At 38.6% G+C, this 22,172-nt stretch overlaps 2 protein-coding genes across 2 annotated transcripts; both read left to right on the top strand.

Moving 5' to 3' along the window:
- Positions 1 to 351: 351 nt before the first annotated feature.
- On the top strand, positions 352 to 9,460 carry pnkd (PNKD metallo-beta-lactamase domain containing). Its single transcript, XM_023275219.3, has 9 exons — positions 352 to 524; positions 973 to 1,088; positions 1,300 to 1,412; positions 2,482 to 2,540; positions 2,845 to 2,937; positions 3,588 to 3,751; positions 4,870 to 4,956; positions 5,215 to 5,330; positions 6,900 to 9,460. Exons 1-9 carry the CDS (start codon positions 367 to 369, stop codon positions 7,071 to 7,073), a joined length of 1,080 nt encoding a protein of 359 aa, XP_023130987.2. The 5' UTR covers positions 352 to 366; the 3' UTR covers positions 7,074 to 9,460.
- A 1,560-nt stretch (positions 9,461 to 11,020) lies between these two features.
- On the top strand, positions 11,021 to 21,121 carry gmppaa (GDP-mannose pyrophosphorylase Aa). The gene is made up of 12 exons (XM_023275223.3): positions 11,021 to 11,178; positions 12,881 to 12,978; positions 13,366 to 13,469; positions 13,731 to 13,923; positions 14,106 to 14,165; positions 14,255 to 14,385; positions 16,982 to 17,116; positions 17,434 to 17,531; positions 17,616 to 17,662; positions 18,124 to 18,216; positions 19,067 to 19,235; positions 20,570 to 21,121. The coding sequence occupies exons 1-12, from the start codon at positions 11,139 to 11,141 to the stop codon at positions 20,668 to 20,670; spliced, it is 1,269 nt and encodes a 422-aa protein (XP_023130991.2). The 5' UTR covers positions 11,021 to 11,138; the 3' UTR covers positions 20,671 to 21,121.
- The last annotated feature ends 1,051 nt before the right edge of the window (positions 21,122 to 22,172 follow it).

Raw genomic sequence — 22,172 nt, 5'->3', positions numbered from 1 at the left:
TGATTGTTTTGATCATGTTTCTTTCGAATATTTTTTTCTATGACAAAATATGAATAGATAAGGTTATATTTAAAGTTAATGTTTAAGACATTTAACCTAGTAAATAAATATATTACACTTATAGCCATAAAAAGGGAATGTTCAAACCAATTAAGTTAATTTTTTTTCACGTCGAGTGCCTATTTAAGCACAGTGGATTGCATAACATAAAATAGAGAGTAGTAGAGAAAAAAAGCAATTCTCGTGTTTTCAATTAACGCATTAATTATTTACTCAGTAGTACTTTCCAAGTGATGTGTTATTTATTTATTAGATCTTGTCGCTTCCGGGATTGACGTGTGGCTGACTACGTCATTACGTTCCGCCATGGCGCTTCCTGACTGGATGGTAACGCTGGTGGCCGCCGCATCCTTCTTCTGTTTCTTATGTTTGTGTGTTCGTTACAGACGAACAGGACAGCTGTTGTGGAGAAAGGTGTTTAGCAGGATAATGGCCCGCACAGAGAAGCCCTTGTTCCGAATCGCGTAAGTACAGCACGGCTTCCCTTAATTGCGCAATATTTAGGTGTTTCCCGTCGAGTATTTTTAGCGTAGCTTAGCAACACCTAGCCGTTTTTTATTAGGCAGGCCCATCCCACCACATTTCATTCAAATATGTTCAAATTTAAAAGTGCGTCGCCAGTCGACAAAAGTATCAACACTGACATTTTGGTCTGTGGCCTTTCTGAAATTGATGATTCCTACTGTTCTCTTCGGCATATATACAACAAGCTAAAACTTTATTATAGAAGACGTTGTTTACATGTCAAACACTAGAAGTTGCTGCTAATTGTAGCTAGATGCTGAAGTTTTCTCGCAGTTAGTGCTGCTTGCTGGAAAACATTTATGCATAATGGAAAAGTGGGCTTCACATCTATAATCCTCTACTACGAAGACACAGTATTAATAATAATCCTTATTAATCCCTCCTCAGGTACACACTCTACACGAGGACCAGACTTGGCTACATGTACTATAAGAGACAAATGAGGAAAGCCCGGGAACATTACCCAGCTGGACATTCCACATCTTATCCCATGGAGTTCAATGGTACGTAACAAGTACCGGATGTATACATTTACAAAAACATATACAAGACTCATTGGAGTATTGTGCTGTACACTGTATGGAACTACATTTCAAGACATAGTACTGTATATACATTGCGTCTATACCTTTAATTCTGCATGCCTACTTCTAGATTTCTAATTGTTTATATTGTACTGAATACTTTGTATATTATTTCTTTATCTACCCACAGGTATTAAGATAGTTCCTATCTCAGTGCTCTCTGACAACTACAGTTACCTTGTGATTGACACAGCCTCCAGTGTCGCGGTTGTTGTAGATCCTGCAGACCCTCAAACAGTTCAGGTGAGTGCCTCTGTTGTCACTTTTCTGTGAGATATGTATGTTTCATTTATAACCTTTTTGTTGTCTGTAAGTGGGTTTTTAGATTAAATTCCATCCATCCCAGCTGACTTAGGGTGAAGGCAGGTCGCCAGTCTATCGCAGGGCGAATCAGAGATACAGACAATTTAGAATCCTCAATTAACGTCAGCATGTTTTTGGACTGTGGGAGGAAGCCGGAGTACCTGGAGAAAACCCACACATTCACAGGGAGAACATGCAAACTCCATGCAGAAAGATCCCAGGCCGGGATGTGGACCGGGAATCTTCTAGTTGCAAGGCGACAGTGCTAACCACCGAGCCCCTGTGCAGCCCGTTTAGATTAAAGTGTTCATGATCATAAAAGTCGACAATAGCACTCTAGTTAGATTTTAAACTTATGATATAAAATAGTCTGTTGTACAATACACTACTGCAAAAAAGTTGAGACATGTTAAATGTTTGCCAGATGTCAGTGCAGCATCATATAAGTTAAAGATCAGTGGTTGCTTTGTCTTTATCTCAGTAACATTTACTTGATGCTCCATATCATTGAAGTGCTGTCAAGGGTTCAACCTAAATTTATTCTAAGATCCAAGTGTAAATTAAGATCAATATCATTCATATTTTAGACAGTAAAGACGAGACATAGGAAACAAGTACACACTTACAATTAGTAGAGAGGGACAGTGGGAATCTTGTATAATTCTTAACCACAAACCACTTCCTTAAATCCTACAAGTTCCAAATGGCTCTTTCACTGTAGCTCCTTTGTCTTACTTAGTTGGGTTTCTCTGCATCACTTTTAATGCACTTTCATCTTTTTCTGATGCCCTGCAATCATACGCTTTTTATGACAGGGACAGTGGTGGATTTTCCATAGTTGTAGTGATTGAAAATATTTTTTAAGTTTTTAAGAGCATCCATTATAAGCACACAAATCAAACTATTAATGCCATACTGTGTTGAAATTCTGAATTAATTATACTGTGTGCTTTTGAAAGATTTAATGTGGTGATTGAAAGTTTTAACAGCTTTCATTGTCATTTTTCAGGCAGTCCTTGAGGAAGAGGGAGTAATGTTAGAAGCAATATTGTGTACACACAAGCATTGGTGAGTTTTATAGATTTTAAATTGCCTTGTTTTGTTGTGGTTTGCTTTTAATATTTTCTACATGAATAACACATGGGGATAGGACTAATATATGAAGTATAATTGAATGATTGACTGTGGTCAAAGGATTGTTGGGAAGCATGGTGTATTTTGTTTGTCAAGTTCAGCATCCAGGCTTAAAATAATACAATGTGCAAGTGGTTAAAAATGCTTAGACGAAAAACAAATACTCTTATATGTTTGTAATATTGTGGATAATATCCAAATCACCATGGCAATCCTCTGCTCTCTGTTGCATTTACAGGGACCACAGTGGGGGAAACAAAGGGTTGAAAAGGCTTCACAGCTCTTGCCGAGTTTATGGAAATGCAGCGGATAACATTCCTGGCCTCACACAGTAAGTCCCTGCTTGCACAGTAATGCACATTGCTTCTCACAGAATCATTCCCACTGTACTGAGTCGTGTCGTTCTCTCATTCAGCACTAGCGGCAGCTGACTTCACAGTAAATTATCATGGTATGATGAACTGATCTGTTACGTCTCGAGGGTTGTGGCCTAAGAATAGGAGTCATTCTAAACTAACCGAAGGGTTTTTTTTTGTTTTTTTTTTTTAAAGATGTTGCCTGATTTGACCACACAAGCCAGAAAACTAGTTCTTGTCCCCTTTCTTTGAAACGGAATATTTATAATCTAGATTTCTTCTTAGTTTTTTGAACACATTGTATTTCTACATATAAACTACCATTCAAAAGTTTGGGGTCACTTAAAAATGTCCTTATTTTTGAAAGAAGAACGCTTTTTTTCCCAATGAAGATAACATTAAATTAATCAGAAGTACAGTCTAGACATTGGTAATGTGGTAAATGACTATTCTAGATGGAAATACCTGATTTTTAATGTAATATCTACATACTTTTGACTGGTAGTGTACATTATGCTGCACAGTGCAGTTTTACATGACAGCTGCTGGAAATTTGAAAAATGTGCAACAAGACAGTGGTATTGTGTTTAAATCAGCGCTGTGTATTTTTTCTTTTTCCTCCCAGCCCTCTTTCACACAAGGACTCAGTAACAGTTGGCCGTATGCACTTTAAAGCCCTCTTCACTCCTGGCCACACTGTAGGCCACATGATCTACTTCCTGGATGGCCAGGCGGTCGGTGCCCCCTCCAGCCTCTTCTCTGGTGACCTGGTGTTCCTCTCAGGATGTGGTAAATTGTTCAGTGAACATGATCAATTTGAATTATTCTGATTTTGTTGTTTTTTTTTTGTTTATGAATACTTCTTTGGAAAGTTTTATTAAATGCTGTGGGTTCAATCGTTCTACACATAATGCATATCCATGTACCTTCTGTTGAGCCCCATGTATAAAGAGATCATTTTTAGGCTGTAAGCTAAAATATGTCAGTGTGAAAGGATATTCATAAAAACACAAAGGCAGAGGGCTTATGACCTGTCGGTGCTGCCTCATTTATATGGAAAAATCTGGTCTTGGTAGACATCAGTGTTTTACCTAAATCACTTGCATTTCTCTGAATACTGATTCTCGACCTTTAGACTGGCTGTTTTTTTTCCAGCCTGTTTATGTCAGTTATGAAGAAAGGCTTTTGAACTCATTGCTACTCAGCCTTCCTTTGATGCTTTCTGACATTTTCTCCGCTCACACACAGACTACGTAGACCTCAATCACATGCCACTAGTGAAACATGGCTAGTAAACAACAAAATTCATGTCGCTGCCATCTGCCATCTTTTTCTGAACACGACTGCTAGTTTATCCTATTTCATCCATGAATACAAATTGGGTTTTTTTGGCCTTTTTAATCCCATTCTCTCTGGTGTAATTATTGTTTTTACTGCCCTGTTTGCTTGAGGTTATAAGGAATTTAATCACAGGAAATCAGCAAATCTGCAGGGGTCCAAAAATCACAAACAGTGCAAAATTATCCAGATTTGAATTTTTAAATGTGTCATAATATGCATAATTAGAAGTGTTTTTTGGCCACCATGCAATGCCAGAGTCTTTAGTGCTTTTTGTATTATAGAAAATAGAATCAGTACAGTAGCATACAACCAGTTAAACTGTCATTTTTTAAATATAGATTCGTTCATGCGTCTTATCCTTTATGTCTCGTTCTCACTGCATTATTAACCGTCATGAGAAATGTCTTTCCGACCAACTAAACCAATTCAGTTGTTCTAAGTAGCAATGAAAAAAATCCTAAACGGTGTGAAGCTGTGCCTTCTAAATGCATTTCTGTTACCATCTAAAACTTAAAGATGCCCTGTTTTGAACTCAGACTTTTATTTATTAACCTTATTGTTTTCAGGGCGGATGTTTGAAGGCAGCGCCACAACCATGCTGTCATCTCTGGACACAGTTGGCTCCTTGAGTGATGACACTCTATTATGGCCTGGTAGGAAAATCCTTTCAGCTGTCAGAGATTCAGTGTCAGATGAGTGCGTTTGTGTATTCTGGATATGGATTAAATGCACATTTGCTTGATTTATTTGTTTATTTTTTAACGTCGGTGTGCTGTAGCAGTAATTCACACATATACTGTATAGTCAAAGCATAAGATGTTGCATCGAGGCATGTATGTAGTGCAAGTACAGATGCACATGTGGGCATGATGTTTTTTTTCTTTTTTTTGCGTCCACTGACTATCCCACAGGTCATGAATATGCGGAGGACAACCTGCTGTTTGCTGCTGAGGTTGAGCCACGCAACACTGCCAGGGAAAATAAATATCAGTGGGTGCTGCAGCAGCGAGGCCAGAAGCTGTGCACGGTGAGAATGATATATCACCATTGTTATGCCTTTCAAGTGCGCCTTCCCAGAAAGGATTCATGTTGTCCAACACCTGGGTGGAGGGGCTTATCACCTGCGCACAGCGTACGTGCTGTCAATGCCCTCAGTGCACGCTTCTCCCTCGCTTCCTCCTCTTCCAGCCTCACGCCCGAGGCTCATCTCTGATACAGTCGGCAGCAGCACAAAGGCTCGCTGTTCAGTCAAGTGCCTATCTAGAATTTAGATTAGTTTTTATCTGTTATCAATACAACATGACACACATTTTCACCTCCCTGAACCTCCATTCCCAAAATGTATTGAGTGATTGACTGTATGTATTGCTATCTCTGTGTAGTGTGTATGTTTGGTACATCAAATGTAGCTGGTCTCATTTCTCTGAGATTTTCTGTGATGCATTTTGATCTGTTGGGTTGTTTTTCAATTTAAAAGTTAGAAGCAGATCGAATGTACAGCAAAGAACAAAACATGCATATAAACAGCAGAGAAAGTTTTCCTTATAGCAGAGCTTCTTAAATTTTAATGGTGAGAAAAGTGTTTAAAATTGATGCACGAAAGCCTGAAATACTATATTTCTATTTGATGTAATGCAACATTAGTCAGGTGACCGTTTCATGCTATACAGTGAAGAAAAACGATTTTTTCTGCTATCAAACTGAAAGGCTGTCTTTTTTATTTTTACCATTAAGCACAGTTTAAAATCCCCAGCAGGAAAGCTTTAAAACACACGTGTCATTCCAGATGCCTGGTGTTATATGAATGTTACCGGTAAAGGGGAGAAATCTGACTTCAGACAGACATTCTGGCTTGTCATAGTAGGAAAATCACAGGTGTTACTAATAAGATTAACAGTGGCTCCATTCTTTTCAAGTGTCCCAGGAAGCCACGGCGGTGTGACAGTAAGCCAGCATGCTGCACCCTTTCATGACCCTGAAACTGGAGCAGTTAAATGGACTCAGACATTATTCATGTTTTTATTCACACCTGCGCTTTTCCTATTGCGACATGGTTTCCTGTGTAAAGGCCTATCATCCTGATAATTACCATAGTACACTTTAATGAATTCTGTTTATTATTATAATTACCTATTGAATTACCTACTGTGGTTCATCTGTGACACTGGAACAATATCGGCTAGCTTTTTGAACACTCTGGATGGATATTCATTGGCTCTTTATTTGTATTTTCTTTGTAGTGAGGAAGGGGAGTTGCAGAAATTCCCATTAACATTTGAAGTCCTTGTCTTAGCTTTTGTGATCCAGAATTTTATCGCCTGGATTTGCAATCACTGTGTGTAATGTTCATCCAAGTGCCAAAATGGAAAGGTAAAAGATGATATATCATTGATGGAGAGACATTTTGCTTCAGTTGAATTGGGGCAGAGATGCACAAGTGCAAAGCCGTGCTGATTTAAGTTGGCAGGGATCACTTATTACCCATAATACCTTTCTGCAATGAGGGAATGGCTTGAGAATTATTGTGTCTGCTGGAGACAGACTATGCACATCAATTTTGTGCAGGGCTGCTTTCTGACATTCATTTTATTTTCAGAGTCCTTCCACCATCGGAGAGGAGAAGCAGTACAACCCGTTCCTGCGCAGCCACTCTGCAGAGCTCCATCTGGCCCTGGGTGTGCAGCAGTTCCAGGACGAAGACTGGACCCAGTTCAGGGCAAGGGTGCTGGAGGAGCTGCGGAAACGCAAAGACCTCTACAACAGGAGATAGTACTACAGAGAAGTCCAATAAACAGCAAGGGAACACAGGCGTGGGCTCACCTTTACTGGACAGCGGTACGAAAGCTACGATATATGGATGAAATGAAACAATAAGCTGATCTATGAGGTACTGTATAAAAGGCAGATCTGTTCTGTAAGTGTAGAGGGGCATTAAGTCATTCTGACCTCTATTGACCACTAGGAACATAATCACAACTTCATTATTACATAACACTAGTACTGTTATGTCTCCACATGCTGTAAATTTTGGTCATTTTTAGGCAATGGACAGCAGTGCTCATTTATTGCCATTTTAACATAGTGAAATACACAACACTGTAGATTTGCATGAGTAACATTTGGTCATTTTACAAGTAGATACAACCAGATTTCTGATTCTGGTTTGTGAAACACTACGTGGAATCATTCAGCATGTTAGGTACTGAACTGTTTACTCCACAGTTTGGTACGTTTTTAGGACAAGTAATAAATGGTCTCAAAAAGCCTTCCATGACAATCTTCGGTACACAGGCTGTATTTGTTGACTTCACATTTACAGTGCTGTCTAAGTGTAATTAACTGCTCCCTGCAGACTTGAGACTTTGGGATTTGATTGTGAATATTTGATTTGCTATGTTCAACTGTAAAGGTACCACGAATTCATTATATCACAAAGATGCTTTGCTGTGGATACTTTGTGTTAGAGTAAGCACAATATCTGGAAGCAAAGTCTGCACGTTAGGATTTCATTGTTTTAAATGCTGAATCAGTTAATCAATGCTGAACGAGTTTTGTACTTCAAAAAGGTTACTAGCGTTAGCTAAATGAGATGGGTGTGATTGGGCTACTTGTTTTTTTTTTTTTTCCTTCTCTAAAATGTTTTTATAATTCATGACAAGTAAACAAACAAGGTGGCCAAAGGGGGATGCATATTTTTCTAGTTCTCTCGACCTCTTTTGTGCCACTCTCAGTTATTTTTGCTGAGCTGATTTTTTCACATTTAAATCTGTATTTTTCAAGTACACTTTCCACTATATGAATGTGAACCTCAAAATATGTGACGGATTGAACTGATATTGTGTTGTAATATTTGAAACGTGACTGAATTGCCACTGAGGGGAATATTTCACATGTTAGGTTATAGAGTCATGGCTGCGTTTATAATGAAGATAACTAGCTCATACGATACGCTGCATTCGGTTTCAGCTGATGCTTCAAAAATGGCGGGATGGTGATGGATTTTTCTTACTTTCTTTAAAGCATGACACTACAATGTGGCATTGACTGTGATGCTCAATTTAAAAGAAGAAATATTTTTATGACCAATATATAAATCTCTGGAAACCAAAACTGTACATATGTTTTAAATATATTTAAGGATTTATTTTGCTGTGACTACATTTGACGTCAGATAGCAAGTTGCATTTTGGATGTTCAAATTATCCAGATTTATTGAGCTTCCGTTTTAATGAATCTCTTGGTTGTTTTCTTTGGGTTGAAAATATGCTGGAAAAATCAGCAGGCATCTCATTTACAGGCATGTATAGACTTTACGACTGTTAAAATGCCACTAGTGGTAGATTATTTCAGCTATAGTTAGTTAATGCTAATTCTGTAACAGCTGTCACATCACCCTGTGACCACCAGTAAACTTTGTTTTGGTAGCTCTACAAAAAAGCCTGCTGTAGGGAATCAATATTTTGAGGTCATTAAGCTCATAGTTCTGAACCAGGGCCTCCACTGTGTTCCAGCTGTTATTTCAATGTGTCAAGAGCAATATATTCTGCTGATCTTTACGCTTCCAGGTTGGCTGTGAAAATGAATTTGCCTAATAAATGTTGATAAATTCAATAGCTGACACCAAAAAAAAGAGTCGTACTGTTGGCCTTTTGCCCATCAATTACTGATCACTGAGCTAAACTGAGTATGGCATGTTATAATGCAGTTGAAAATAAAGCAGGTTAAATTTTGTTAACAGATTTCAGGTTTGTAAGTCGATGTGACAGTGGATTTGGTACAATGTTATTGAACCTGAACTCTGTCAAGAAAAACTTGGTCCTCTTCTCGTGCATGTTTCTTGTTGCGTCTTTTTGATGAAGGAAGTGTAATGCAACCCTGTTTTTAGATGGAGAACGGACGGAATGAAAAAGAAATACATCTTTAAAGTTCTGAGGAGGTATGAAAGCACTTCAGATTTCTCTGTTGCTCCTGCAGAGGAGCCTCTGCTAGAGCACCTTGTCCCCTGGTGATTGTTAACTAAAATGTTATTCTGTTTGTTTGATGCCGCTTTGCACCTTATTTGCATATGTTTGAGTTATGAATACCACCACATGGGAGACTGTTTTACTTCAGGTTATGTTTTAATGAGGAAATATGAAAGTAAACTCCTCCATTAGAGCTGTGTATGTGTTATTTGTTGTCTTCATAAGTGCGCAAAACTGACAGCTGAGTTATTTTTCCCCACTGCTGTAACTTCCCTCCACTCAAATACGAGCATAACCTACTTTATGCAGATGCGAAAGACACTCCATAAAAGAAAAAGGGTGAACTGAACTTTCAGTTGACAAAGCTCTGTAATAAAATATTACATCAGGCTGTGGGATTTCAAACCAGTGTTTTGCGACCCGTGCAGCTTTTGTCTTCTTTATTTCATTTTGTTTTATTTTGTTTACAAAAACTGAGGTAGAATGAGCTTTTTACATTAAAAATGATCTTTTTTTCCTATCAACATTACAATACTTGTGAGACATCTGCATCTGTGGTCCAATTATTACAGTCAGAGTAGGGTCATGATTAGATACAACACAGTTTCAGAGTATTTTGTTTGCAGTTGTGCATTTATGTGCTAATGGATGAGTACAGTAGACTGTACAAAAGAGCATCATTTATAGGCTCTTTGTGTGTGTTTGCTTGAGACTGCAGTGGGTGTCAGCGATATTGTCCATCCATGAGCTCTTCATAGTTATTTTTTCTCACAAAAAAATCTCACCTGTCTCATCACGTAGATCTACTCCCCCTGTAAAAATGTATATCTTGTAGAGACTTGCAAATGCTTTTTCCCCCTGGTCTCTACGTATGAATAAAAAAACTTAACAATAACCATAGCTCAATTCTATTGTATTTATATTGTGCCAATTCCCAGAAAATATTTTCGGGCATTTCCTATAGTAAGATCTATGCCTTGCAAAAAATAAAGAGAAACCAAACCAAATCCAATGGTTCTTTTGGGCAAGTACTTGTTGACAGGGACAAGGAAACAAAACCAGCTCCCTTTTTACAGAAAGAAACATCTTTAAAAAAACAGGTTCAAGGAGGGCAACCATCTACATCAACTGGTTGGTCCAATAGCCACGACTGTCCTTCCTCAATTTAGATTACATACATTTTATTCTTTATATAAACAACTGAAGACAGTCTTGAAGCTGTGATTATGAATGATTTAACATTTTCTAAAAAACAAGATGACCATACAAACTACAGTTTTTGGTTGATTGATTATGTTTCAATTAAACTTTCAGTTGGTATTAGTTTCTTTCAGTCACCTGAATACTTTTAACAATACTTTTTGATTGTTGTGTCATCCGTCCCACCCATTCATTTTCTATAACCGCCCTGTGGAAGGGCCACTAGTCTTATCATTGGGCCAATGCAGAGAGACAGGCAACCATGCACTCTCACATCTATCGTCAGCTTACAACTTTTATAGTGAAACTATAACGCACGTCTTTGGAAGCCCATGCAGGCAGAGCGAACATGCAAACTCTTGCTCTGTCTTCATGTAAAACATTTTCATAGTTTGACATTTTAATTTTGGAGTGCCTTTCATGCCAGTTTCATTTACCACTACATACAAATATAGTATCATCAGTTTAGTATACAGCTATATTTGCAAGCCTCCTGTAGTAAACGGAGATAAGTCAGAGCCGTGCCGTTTCCAGGACAACGCTCCGCTCCGGGATTTCACGGTAATCTCGGCAACGTCACAAGCAGGAAGTAGAGACGGAAATATCTAGTGAGCAGCTGCAGGTAGTTTTCAGGCACGTCTTATCTGTCACAAAACAGCTTCTCTGTCAAAATGTTGAAGGCGGTCATTTTAATTGGAGGACCCCAGAAAGGTGAGACTGAATCTCCTTATTTTTCTTTTTCTTTGTCAAAGTCAGCTGTGTGTATAAAGCAAAGCTAGGTTGCTAATGCTAACAGACTGGCTGAACTTGTTTATAGCACTGACGTGGCATAACGTTAATACGGAGGGGAAGCAGCATAAACAAAAACAACATTCACGTCTTTATTTCTAATTAATATTTTATAACCACAACACAGACTGCCATCTTCTATATGAATGCATATGTACTGAACATTTCGAATAGCACTTTGTAGCACGCCTAGTGTTATTATTGGCTGCTAATTTAAGTGATGTCATTGTGTCCTCTGTCATTAAATGCAACGTACTCTCATTTGCGAAGTATTTTAGGATTACTTATCAGGAATTTTTAAAAACTGCTGTGAAACTATTCAACAGATACGTATAACCGTGAAACTATGATGCACTTACAATTCGGCAACATCAACTTAAATCAAGTTTATTTGTTTAGCACGTTTAACAGCCTCGGTTGATTACATGTTATTAGACAGACGGCAACAAAAATGTGTGCAAAAAGAAAAACAGAATAAGATTAGTAAAATTAATCTGTAAAACTAAATAAAATAGTTTACTAAAACAAGATAAGATACGATGGCAACTTGCGATTTACTTTTCTAAAATAAAATAAATATTTAATACTGAACAATAAAGGCCACTAAAACAATAGATGGAGAAGCCATTGAAAACATGTGTATTAAGATTTTATCAAGAAATTGTAAACGGAGAAAGAAAATTTGTTTGAAAGAGGAAGACTGTGTCAAAGTTTTGAAGCTCCTACTGCAAAGGAACCATCTCCCTTATGCATTAGCCTCGATCGTGGCATAATTAACGGCCGTTTATCTGAAGAACTAAGAGGCCTGAAGGTACAGCAGGGGAAGAGAATTTCAGATACTACCCAGGTGCCCAGCCAAGCATGGCTTTATAAAACAAATAAAAGAAGCTTAAAATCAATCTTGTATTTAACAGGTAGCCTGCACACGAATACAGGTGTAATATCAGCTGATTTTTTTTAATGGATACTTAGGAAAGACTAGTGAAAGCCAAGTGGCAATTTGTGCCTCATATTTGATCACTTGATTTTATCTACCACATCTCCAATGTTTTGTTGAGCACTTGCCTGTTCGTACAAATGCTTTTTTAGAAGGATATTTTTTTTCTTTTTTGAGCTCAGTGGTTAGCACTGTTGTCTCACAGCTAGAAGATCTCTGGTTCACATCCTGGCCTGGGCCTGGGATCCTTCTGTATGGAGTTTACATGTTCTCCCTGTGCATGCATGGGTTTTCAATGGGTATTCAGGCTTCTTCCCACAGTCTGACGACATGCTGAGGCTAATTGGTAATTCTAAATTGCTTGTAGGTGTGAATGTGAGTGTGCTTGTTTGTCTCTATGTGTTGTCCTGTGATAGACTGGTGATCTGTCCAGGGTGTCCCCTGCCTTCACCCTAAGTCAACTGGGATAGACTCCAGCCCACTTGCAACCCTAATGAGGATTGGACGGTGTATAGATAATGGATGGATGGATTTTTTTTGAAAACATTTGAGTATAAAAGAGGAGAGGGCATCACAAAAACATGTAGCTAAGAGTTCTGCTTGGTTTTGGCGCACATTAGAAAGATGAGAAAAAGTGATCTACATTGTAATCAGTTTCGCAAGTAATCCCCTCTATTGCATTTTCAGGCACAAGATTCAGGCCGCTGTCATTTGAAGTTCCCAAACCCTTGTTTCCAGTAGCTGGTGTTCCCATGCTTCAGCACCACATCGAAGCATGTGCCAAAGTGAGTGTCACTTCAATGCCATAGTCAAAATCGGTCGTTGTACACTGCAATTGTTGTAGGTTACAAAACCAGTAGATTTTAGTTTACCTACCTTTCATGGTTCCTTGACTGATTTTGGAACACTAAGTAGACAGTGTAAGGTTATACTGTGAATGTACTGAACACATTAAAAAATACTTTCAGGCAACTTCATTATGTTGTTTTGCAGTCCTATTTAAGGAAGGGAGCATCCTTTGTTTGCAAATGTTTCTGTGATTTGTGTCTGTCCCTGAGTTTAATCCCTCCTGCTCTAACTGGGTGTTAAACCAGTTTGTTGTTTGCTGGTATTTTGTGATGCAGACAGTAGTTTCTGTTAGAATCAGTCTGATAATGAACTTTTCTTCACAGGTACCGAATATGAAGGAGATTTTGCTCATTGGGTTTTACCAGCCAAATGAAGAACTGAACAGATTCCTGTTTAATGCACAGCAGGAGTTCAAAATTTCCATCAGGTAAACAAAAGAGCTCTTAGCTATCTCTCTAAACAAGTACAAATAAACATCAATACTTTACATTGTATATTCATAGCTGTGATATGTATTATAGTAAGTAATATTTGGGAGCTTGTAAGAGTTAGAAGAATGTGTTGCTATGGTGTCACAATGTTCTTTTTAAGTTCACTTTTTATGGCCCAATAGAAGTACTTTTCTTGCTATTGTGTACCATTGTTGAATGACTGCAGGTCTGCTGTTCTTCTTGACTCTGCACCACAGGTATCTGCAGGAGTATGCAGCCCTGGGCACTGGAGGGGGCATCTATCACTTCAGAGATCAGATTGTCTCCGGGAGTCCAGAGGCTTTCTTTGTACTGAATGCTGATGTTTGTTCAGCGTTTCCTCTCACAGAGATGCTCAGCTTCCAGAAAGAACATGGAGAACCAAACAGCTTTGTTATCCTTGGGACAACGGTGAGATTTCATTATTGACAGCTGGTACTTTCTAGAACTTGTGAAATGTAGAGGAAGTTACACTCTTAAAACTTTTGCTTTGTGCTTTTGTTTGCCTTTTTTGACTATATTTCCTCTGCTGTTTGATGTCAACAGAGAATCAGATATATTCTAAATAATGCTAACATACTTCTTTTTATCAGGCGAACAGAAAGCAGTCTATGAATTATGGCTGTATTGTGGAAAACGAGGAAACAAATGAGGTATTTAACAATTTCTGTCTTGTTTTACTAGATAGTCACTCATTACTGTTGAAACTTGAAATCATAAGTCATCCCCCTTTTTAATACAGGTCATGCATTATGTGGAAAAGCCGAGCACATTTGTGAGTGACATCATCAACTGTGGTATATACCTCTTTAACCCAGAGATCTTCCAGCATATCGGCACTGTCTTTCAGAAGAATCAGCAGGATATGTTGCTGTGAGTTGTATTACCCTCACTTTTGGGGATCTGTGCGTGGGAATGCATGAGAATACCATTTACTCCATTTCTTTGGTTCTCTTCATTTGTCTTTTTTCCTTCCCTTCTCCTCCCTGCCATGTTTTCTGTTTCCTCATACAATCATCAGATATCCATATGATGGGTAAGTTGGTACATTTAGGCTGCATGGTGTGTTTCTAGAGCACTTAGTGTATGGTGTGAGCTGTAGCCAAATAACCCGTGATAACACTGAGACTGCATCGGATCCTTTGTGAATGTTACCTTGGACCCTTTTCTGTTTATTTTATCCAAACTGTGCACTTCCCTTCTTTATTTATTTTTGCTTACTATGTATTTTTGCAAATTTAGTAATTTGACATTTTGGTTAATACCCATCTTCACGTTCTTTCTGAGGACTAGATGAGATGATCTCATATCTGTTGGAAGACAGGAGGCTGCAACCAGCAGCTAGTTACCTTTGATTATCTTGGCACAAAGACTGGAAACAAGCAGAACTGCTAGTCTAGCTCTGTCCAAAGCAGAGAAATTCCACCTACCAGGGCCTCATTTGTTAAATCTATAACACCTGAAATGAAAAAAAAGATAATTTGCAATCTCATGCTGGATTTTGTGCAGAATTGTTTCTTTATTGTCTGGCAGCTTATCAAAGCCTAGACACAGTTCAACACGCAACCTATATGTGCAAATTAAATTCTGGAGATAAAAGATGTTAATTAGTGAACTGTGGAGGTGCTGGTGAGTGGATTTTGCTTCCTTTAATCCAAGCTGCAGTTCATCAAATGGCCACTTGAGTCTGGCTCCAAAATCAATCATCATTGACCTTCATGTTAAAATGCCCACCCTTACAGCAGTAATAAACAGGTTTGCAGCAAGGTACAGAACAGTTCCGGTCTCTATTGCTAATTTCCTCTTAAATGACAACTGTGCAGGAGGTGGATTTTTATATAAGGGTTAAAGTTTTGCATAATTAAGGAAGTGGCTGCTTTTGACATACCCAGGCTAGTGTTTGCTCCTGATTCCAGTCATTATGCTAAGCTACCTGGCTGCTGGCTAGAGTTTAATATTTAATGAGGGTGTTGATCTTCTCACCTAAGTTCTTTCCAGACATTTAACACACGTTTTACCAAGATGTCAAACTTTGCCTCAAGTAAGGGCAAAGTGGCATTGATATTTATATCCGCAGCTTTAAAAAAAAAAAAATCAGTAGCTTTGTATCAGCTAAAAATCAAACCCATTGTAATATGCTCTCCTGAGTGTCACACATTGCATCCCGTATTTTCCAGTGGTCTGTTTTGTTAAAGATTTCCTGATTATTTACTGATTCTGTGTGTTTATTGTAAGTTTTTCTATAATAGTTAGCAGAGACAAATTAGGTAGCTGAGGTTTGGTGAAACTTTGTGTTTCATAGTTCCCAGTGATGGTTGTATTGGTCCCTTATGCCTCAGATTCTTGCTTTCGTACTTTTTTGCAAATAATTTTTTGTCACTTTTTCACTTTGTGTTTCTGTGTCCACTGCAAAGTAGCTGACCTAACAATTAGCCCAGCAAGTACACTTGAAATATATTACAAAAGGCCAAACCACACTGTGCATAATTCACCTGCTAACATCAATAGCACTTAAATCAAGCTGGGTACTGAATCAGCAAAAATGTTGAACACATCAGAGATACTTGATAGAAATGAGAAGGCTTTTACTGCAGTCTCTCAGGGACTACTTTGCCTCTAACCACATCCCCTCCTTTTTGGTAAAACTTCGATTATGGGTGCAATCCTTTAAAATATTCTTTTCATCAATATTTAACACTCTGTTTCATCTTGGGGCTCTCACAATACACTATGCTAGAGGCCCTGATTAATATGGAACACATAGACTCTTCTACTTAAGTTTTGGATCACTACTAGGTAATCAGCTTTGGTTTCAACTCAGCACTGACACCATCAAAGTTGGCATCACTGATGCATTTTAACTCAGCACTCTTATTTCATTCTGGGGGCTGGAGTAATTTATTCATGTTTTTCTTAGAGACTTTGAAGGTAATGGAGCTACTGGGTTTTTATTGTACACAACTAAATATTTGAGGAATCTCAAAGGCTACTAAAAAATCAAGCAAAGTAAAGAGACATCAGTAGGAACTTCTTCTCAGTTCTTAGGATATTCTCTCTTTTCATCAGTTGCACAATTTTTGTTAAGAAACAGAAAGTACCAAAACATCATACTAACTGCAGTGTTTCATCACTGAGTTAGATATTAGCACATCACACAGTACATCACCTTTTAGGTTTAGGTTTTAGACAGACATTCACTTTTTGTGTGCACTTTTGGAAAAGATGGTGCCTCATTTGTTGAAGGTACTGAAAAATACCCCAACAGTGCCATACTGTGGATTTCTAAATAAAAACTGGAGCAGAGTTTAGTTTTGTAATTAAAGACAATATTTAGGTTCATATATTTATTTTTGTTTAAATACAAAGTCTGTCTTGGATTGAATTCGAACCACTAAGTTTGTGCATAGGCTTTTCATTTAGTGAATGAGGTCTGTAACTATGCCACAATCTGATGATCTGTCTCCTGCAGAGAGGAGCCAACTAACGGCTGGCACAGAGCAGAGGCCATCAGGCTGGAGCAGGACATTTTCACCGCCCTTGCAGGACAGGGCAGACTCTACGTATATAAAACCCTCAGCTTCTGGAGCCAGATTAAATCGGCAGGGTGAGTGCCATAAATGCTGTCACATGGAGCAGGGCATAAATTTGTAACCGCAACACAGACCACCTCGTAGTCTGTCACATGTCAGAGGAGATGAGACTTACTGGAATAATAAGTAGATTTTAAAATAATTTAGACATGAACATTTCAGTCCAATGATGTAGCACATTTCTGCTATTTTTAGAATTGTTTATAAAGTGCATGTAAATTGATTCAGCCCAAGATAAGACAGGATTATTATTGCCTTCATTGAAAATAGCCTTGTTTTTGCTGTTTTTCTTGTATGTTTGTTGTTGTTTCCTTTTTGTAATTTCTCTCAGATCTGCAATTTATGCCAGTCGGTTGTACCTCAGCCAGTATCACTCAAACCATCCTGAAAGACTGGCCTCAAGCAAAGAGGGAGGACCCAAAATAAGTGGTATTTATTAACCTTCTGTAGCCGTGCTCCTTCCTCATATATATACACACATGTCTATTTACACCGCCTTTCCTGTTTTTCTAGGTAACGTCTATATTCATCCAACAGCCAACATTGATCCCACTGCTATGGTAAGGGTTGTTCCATGTTGTGTGTCGGCTAACAATATAATACTGTAAATACAAACATCATGTCCTGTGAACAGCAACCCAGTTTCAACCCAGCTGTAGAGACTCGCACTGAGGTGAAATGAAATGAGTGCACATAAAGTGGGTAAATCACATAAATAAAATACACACAGCACAGACTAAATGTGGGATACATCTTTAATTTTACAATAAGCACAGGTAGGACCAATAGTTTCAAAGTGAGGTACTTATATGCACTAACATGCATGTAACGCAGCTGTGAACATATTGAACAGATTCTCAACACACAAAAAGGGAGTGTGACTTCAGTTTCTGCTAAGGACACAATTACTTCACTATATCTTAAATAGAACATAGTTGTTTGCTGCTATATCAATGCTGCGTTTATGTTCAAAATCTTGCATGTTCCACCTCCAAGATAATTTCCTCTTTCCTCTTTGCAGTTGGGTCCTAATGTCTCCATTGGAACTGGAGTGACTATTGGTGCTGGGGTCAGAGTTCGAGAATCCATCATCCTCCACGGTGCAAATCTACAGGTGAGAGCCTCTGGATACACAGTAGTTCACAAAACGCACAAGAGAAAGTTCTCCTTTTCTAGTAAAACAGGACCAGCCAAAGTCTGACACAACACTGGGCTGTAAATCTGTACATGTATGGCAGTAAAAGTGCAGTTCTGCACTCATGAAGTGTTACTTTCTTCAGCTGCGCTAGAATTTTTCTGTTATTGGTTCTTGTTCTGTATTTTTGCGTGCTGATATACATTTTCTTTCCATATAACCGCTGCACTAAGGTTTAAGGTGAGGTTTGGTTATAGTTACATAAGGTCAGTCTTCACTATAATTCTGAACTTCCTTCACAGTATCAAACATCAAGTTTGGAATTAAACTGGACCTCGCACTAGTTGAGCTGAAGGTGGATTTATCTCCCCATTCACTGTCAGTGACATCTTTACATTTTATTAGTAACATTATTCACACTTCAGCAGTGACTTCTCTGAAATTTATCTTTACGCTCATCTGTCACACCAGAAATATTGTTGCCCGTGCCTCTCACAAAGATGTCATTTTTAACGATTTTGAGGCTGGCATAATTTAATCTCGTGTCTCCAGTGATGACTGGGTGCCTTTTAAAATGAATTTATGCAGATGGTGACTTATTGGTTTTCATTGCATATTCCCTACAAGGACAATTTGTTAGTTGAGCTGTACTGTGAAACAAACATTCCCTGTTGTAATCTTCACAATTTGTTCCCTTGTAGGAACAGTATCTAACAGAATATATCTGGATACCTGAAATGCTTTGTTGAACAGTTATCTGCAGATGAATTCTTGATCATTTACAAACTTTTAACTCTAGATCTTTTTTGTCATATTGTTTTTCCTGAAGGATCACTGCTGTGTTTTGAACAGCATTGTGGGATGGGATAGTACCATTGGCAAGTGGGCAAGAGTAGAAGGAACCCCAAGTGACCCCAATCCAAATGATCCATATTCAAAGATTGACAGCGAGACACTCTTCAGAGATGGAAAACTCACACCCTCAATTACTATTCTCGGTAAGCCTGCTCAGACGTGAAGTGGCATATTTCAGCATTATTAACAATTCTCCTCAGAAATGAAAAGTTGCTGGAGGAGTGGAGGAACTGCTCTTGTTTTTCAAATTCTGGTTGTTAAGACAAGCCTTTACTGTTAGTCCCAGCTGGGATCAACAGTTACCAATTTGCATATAAATTTAAGGGCCCATATGATTTTTTTTTGGGGGGGGGGGTCCTTCTTTCCTTCAGTGTGTTATGTAGCAGTGGGTTGGGTTCATGTAAAATGTTTGCATGCTGATAAATTCCACAAAGTCCACACCAAAAGGAGTTATTCACCTCTTTACCTGCCTAAAGCGCTTCATTTGGGACTAGCTTGGTGCTCACACAAACAAAGAATGAATCGCTTCCTCACAGTCGCCCTGTATTTAGAGATCTGGAATTATGACTTGTAACCATCATTGTCTTGCCTTTGTCCAGTCAGCTGACCAATCAAAGCAGACTTGGCTTTTTGGGAGGGGTTTCTTACAGAGAGCTAAAAAGAAAAGAGTGCTCAAATTAGAGGGTGAGAAGAAGTGCTGCAGTAGTTTACAGTATGAGAAAAATCCATCCATCCATTATCTATGCACCACTGTAGGCTTGCAGGGGGTCTGGAGTCTATTCCAGCCGACTCAGGGCAAAGGCAGAGGACAGATCGCCAGTCTATCACAGGGTCACACAGAGAGACAGACAACACAGACTCAGTCACACCTACGGGCAATTTAGAATCACCAATTAACCTCAGCATGTCTTTGGACTGTGGGCCTTCTGGCTGCAAAGCAACAATGTTCCCCACCTAAGCACTGTGCCACCCTATGACATATATATATCCACGTGTGTGTACACCTAAACCTTTTGTAGTATAACCTGTAAATATTCAGAATATGGATTCTTGAACATATTTGTGAATCGGCTCGTCAGTCACTATTTAATTTGCACTAACCTTTTACAAAAGGAGCTATGCAAATGAGGGAAGAATGGTTGATCGATTGATGCAGCACTCAGTGGCCAATTTGGCAAAATAAGTCTGCACGAAGCGTCGGTGAAGCTTTGTTTTATGTTTCTCATTTCTCTCCATCTTTAGGGCAGTGGGTCTATTGTTTTGATGTTTTTGCACTGCACTGCCAAGATCACCAAGGAGGCTAACTGCTTGTCTTGGGCTATTGCTTTCTTCATTCCAAACAAATGAAAAATGTAAAATACTTCACATCCTAAATATATGGAGAGAAAGTTAGAGTTGAAACTGCAATGTACTGTCTTTGTCCTTGGCACTGCGCTACACTGCACACACTTAATTCCGCCTTGCTTTGTCTCCTCAGGTTGTAACGTGACCATCCCTTCCGAGGTGATTATACTGAACTCGATTGTCCTCCCACATAAAGACCTCAACCGCAGCTTCAAAAACCAAATTATTCTCTAGTTAATCTTCCTCACGCGTCTGTCCACTTACTGTCACCGATGAAGGATGCTGCTGGTTGACTGAAGACACTGCCTCTGAGTTTCTGTATATAAGATGTCAAAAATGAATATATGAAGCACTCATTAAATAGTTTTGAAAGATAGATTTTTATATATTTGTCCTCAAGCCTTTATGCAACATCGGGTGTCAGCAGCATTAGAGGAAAGCTAATCATGCATGTTGATTCACCTTGAAAAGTGCTGTCATGCCAGAGAGTTTTATTGGTTTTTTATCAATTTTACCGAACTGTAAAATTGCTACAGACAGTAGTGTAATGTATTTAGTTGGATGTGAAAAAAGAAAGTTTCTAGAACTGTGTGCTGTTTCTCAAGGGCATTCTTGACAAACTTGACTTGTTACTTACACAAGAGAAGAATTATTACAAAATAAAAATTACTGGCTACCGACTGTGGTTAATGTTTAGAGTTGATTATTAGCGTGGAACTCTGATTAACACCTTTTAGCAGCTTCATTGTTAGTCTCAGAAACTGACTATGAAGAAAATAAATCAGCATGAGATTTACATTGCAATCAAGCAATGCTGCCTTTTAAAACGTAGCAGGAGGCCACTACCATAGAAGCTGCAACATTAGATGCTTAAATTGTGCACTCGCAATCACTGGAGAAGCTGTTTCCATTTATGTATACTGCACATTAACATTTACTTATTAAGCCCCCGAGCACTCATGATCACTTCAGTACTTTTCTTCCAATTATTGCAGCGACAGTATCTATTAAAGAGTGATGTAAATTGTGATACTGGAATTGCTGCATAATATATTTTAATCAAGTCTCTTCTCACAAAGCTAATGTACATTTTTATTCATGATGTGTTCATTTTAGGCTTTACATGTAACTGGTTTTCGTTGTTGATTCAGGTGCATTACTGCTTCAAAAAGCTGCCTCATCATTCCAGTCTACAGGCCCTCATTACAGTGTTTTTATCCTCTTCGTGCGATCCTCATCAACTGAGCTGAAACCTCGATGCTCCTCACATGAAAGGCAGTCCTAAAAATCATTAGATCAAATAGCCTTTCCACTCCCAAAACCGTACTACTTACATTTTATGTATGCAGAGAACTGCTCTCAGTGGGGGTCAAGCTTGTAAACCTAAATTCCAATATTACTTATTGAAGACCTAATAACAACATGTTGTTGAAAGCTTGTCTAGTTTCTTTTTTTAATTATACCTTTTTGAGAAACTGTTGGAAACATAGTTCACGTTTGAGCAGGTCAGCAGAGGAGGCTCAGGAGGAGGGATGGGAGTATTAAGACAAGTCCAGAAATACATAGAGAGAGTGACAGAAAGCATCAGTAGGGGGAAAAAACGCCATCGGTGACTTGTGACATACGCTGGATTCAAATCCTTCCTATCCTGGATATATGAAGGTCATCTTAGCTTGGTGAGTCAGAGGATACATCAGCTGCCAGAAAGTGTCTGTCCTTGCCTCTTCCAGCCTACA

The sequence above is a fragment of the Amphiprion ocellaris genome, chromosome 11 (genome assembly GCF_022539595.1).
Source record: "Amphiprion ocellaris isolate individual 3 ecotype Okinawa chromosome 11, ASM2253959v1, whole genome shotgun sequence".
Taxonomy (NCBI): domain Eukaryota; kingdom Metazoa; phylum Chordata; class Actinopteri; family Pomacentridae; genus Amphiprion; species Amphiprion ocellaris.
This window is presented reverse-complemented; position numbering and strand designations above follow the sequence as displayed.

What these genes read in the sequence shown, in the direction of transcription:
- pnkd (XM_023275219.3), top strand. Translation starts at nt 367, where the DNA reads ATGGCGCTTCCTGACTGGATGGTAACGCTGGTGGCCGCCGCATCCTTC. An exon ending in CAGACCCTCAAACAGTTCAG is followed by an intron (nt 1,413 to 2,481) that starts GTGAGTGCCTCT and finishes GTCATTTTTCAG; the next exon opens with GCAGTCCTTGAGGAAGAGGG. An exon ending in GAGGCCAGAAGCTGTGCACG is followed by an intron (nt 5,331 to 6,899) that starts GTGAGAATGATA and finishes TTTTATTTTCAG; the next exon opens with AGTCCTTCCACCATCGGAGA.
- gmppaa (XM_023275223.3), top strand. Translation starts at nt 11,139, where the DNA reads ATGTTGAAGGCGGTCATTTTAATTGGAGGACCCCAGAAAG. An exon ending in AATCAGCAGGATATGTTGCT is followed by an intron (nt 14,386 to 16,981) that starts GTGAGTTGTATT and finishes TGTCTCCTGCAG; the next exon opens with AGAGGAGCCAACTAACGGCT. An exon ending in GGGAGGACCCAAAATAAGTG is followed by an intron (nt 17,532 to 17,615) that starts GTATTTATTAAC and finishes CTGTTTTTCTAG; the next exon opens with GTAACGTCTATATTCATCCA.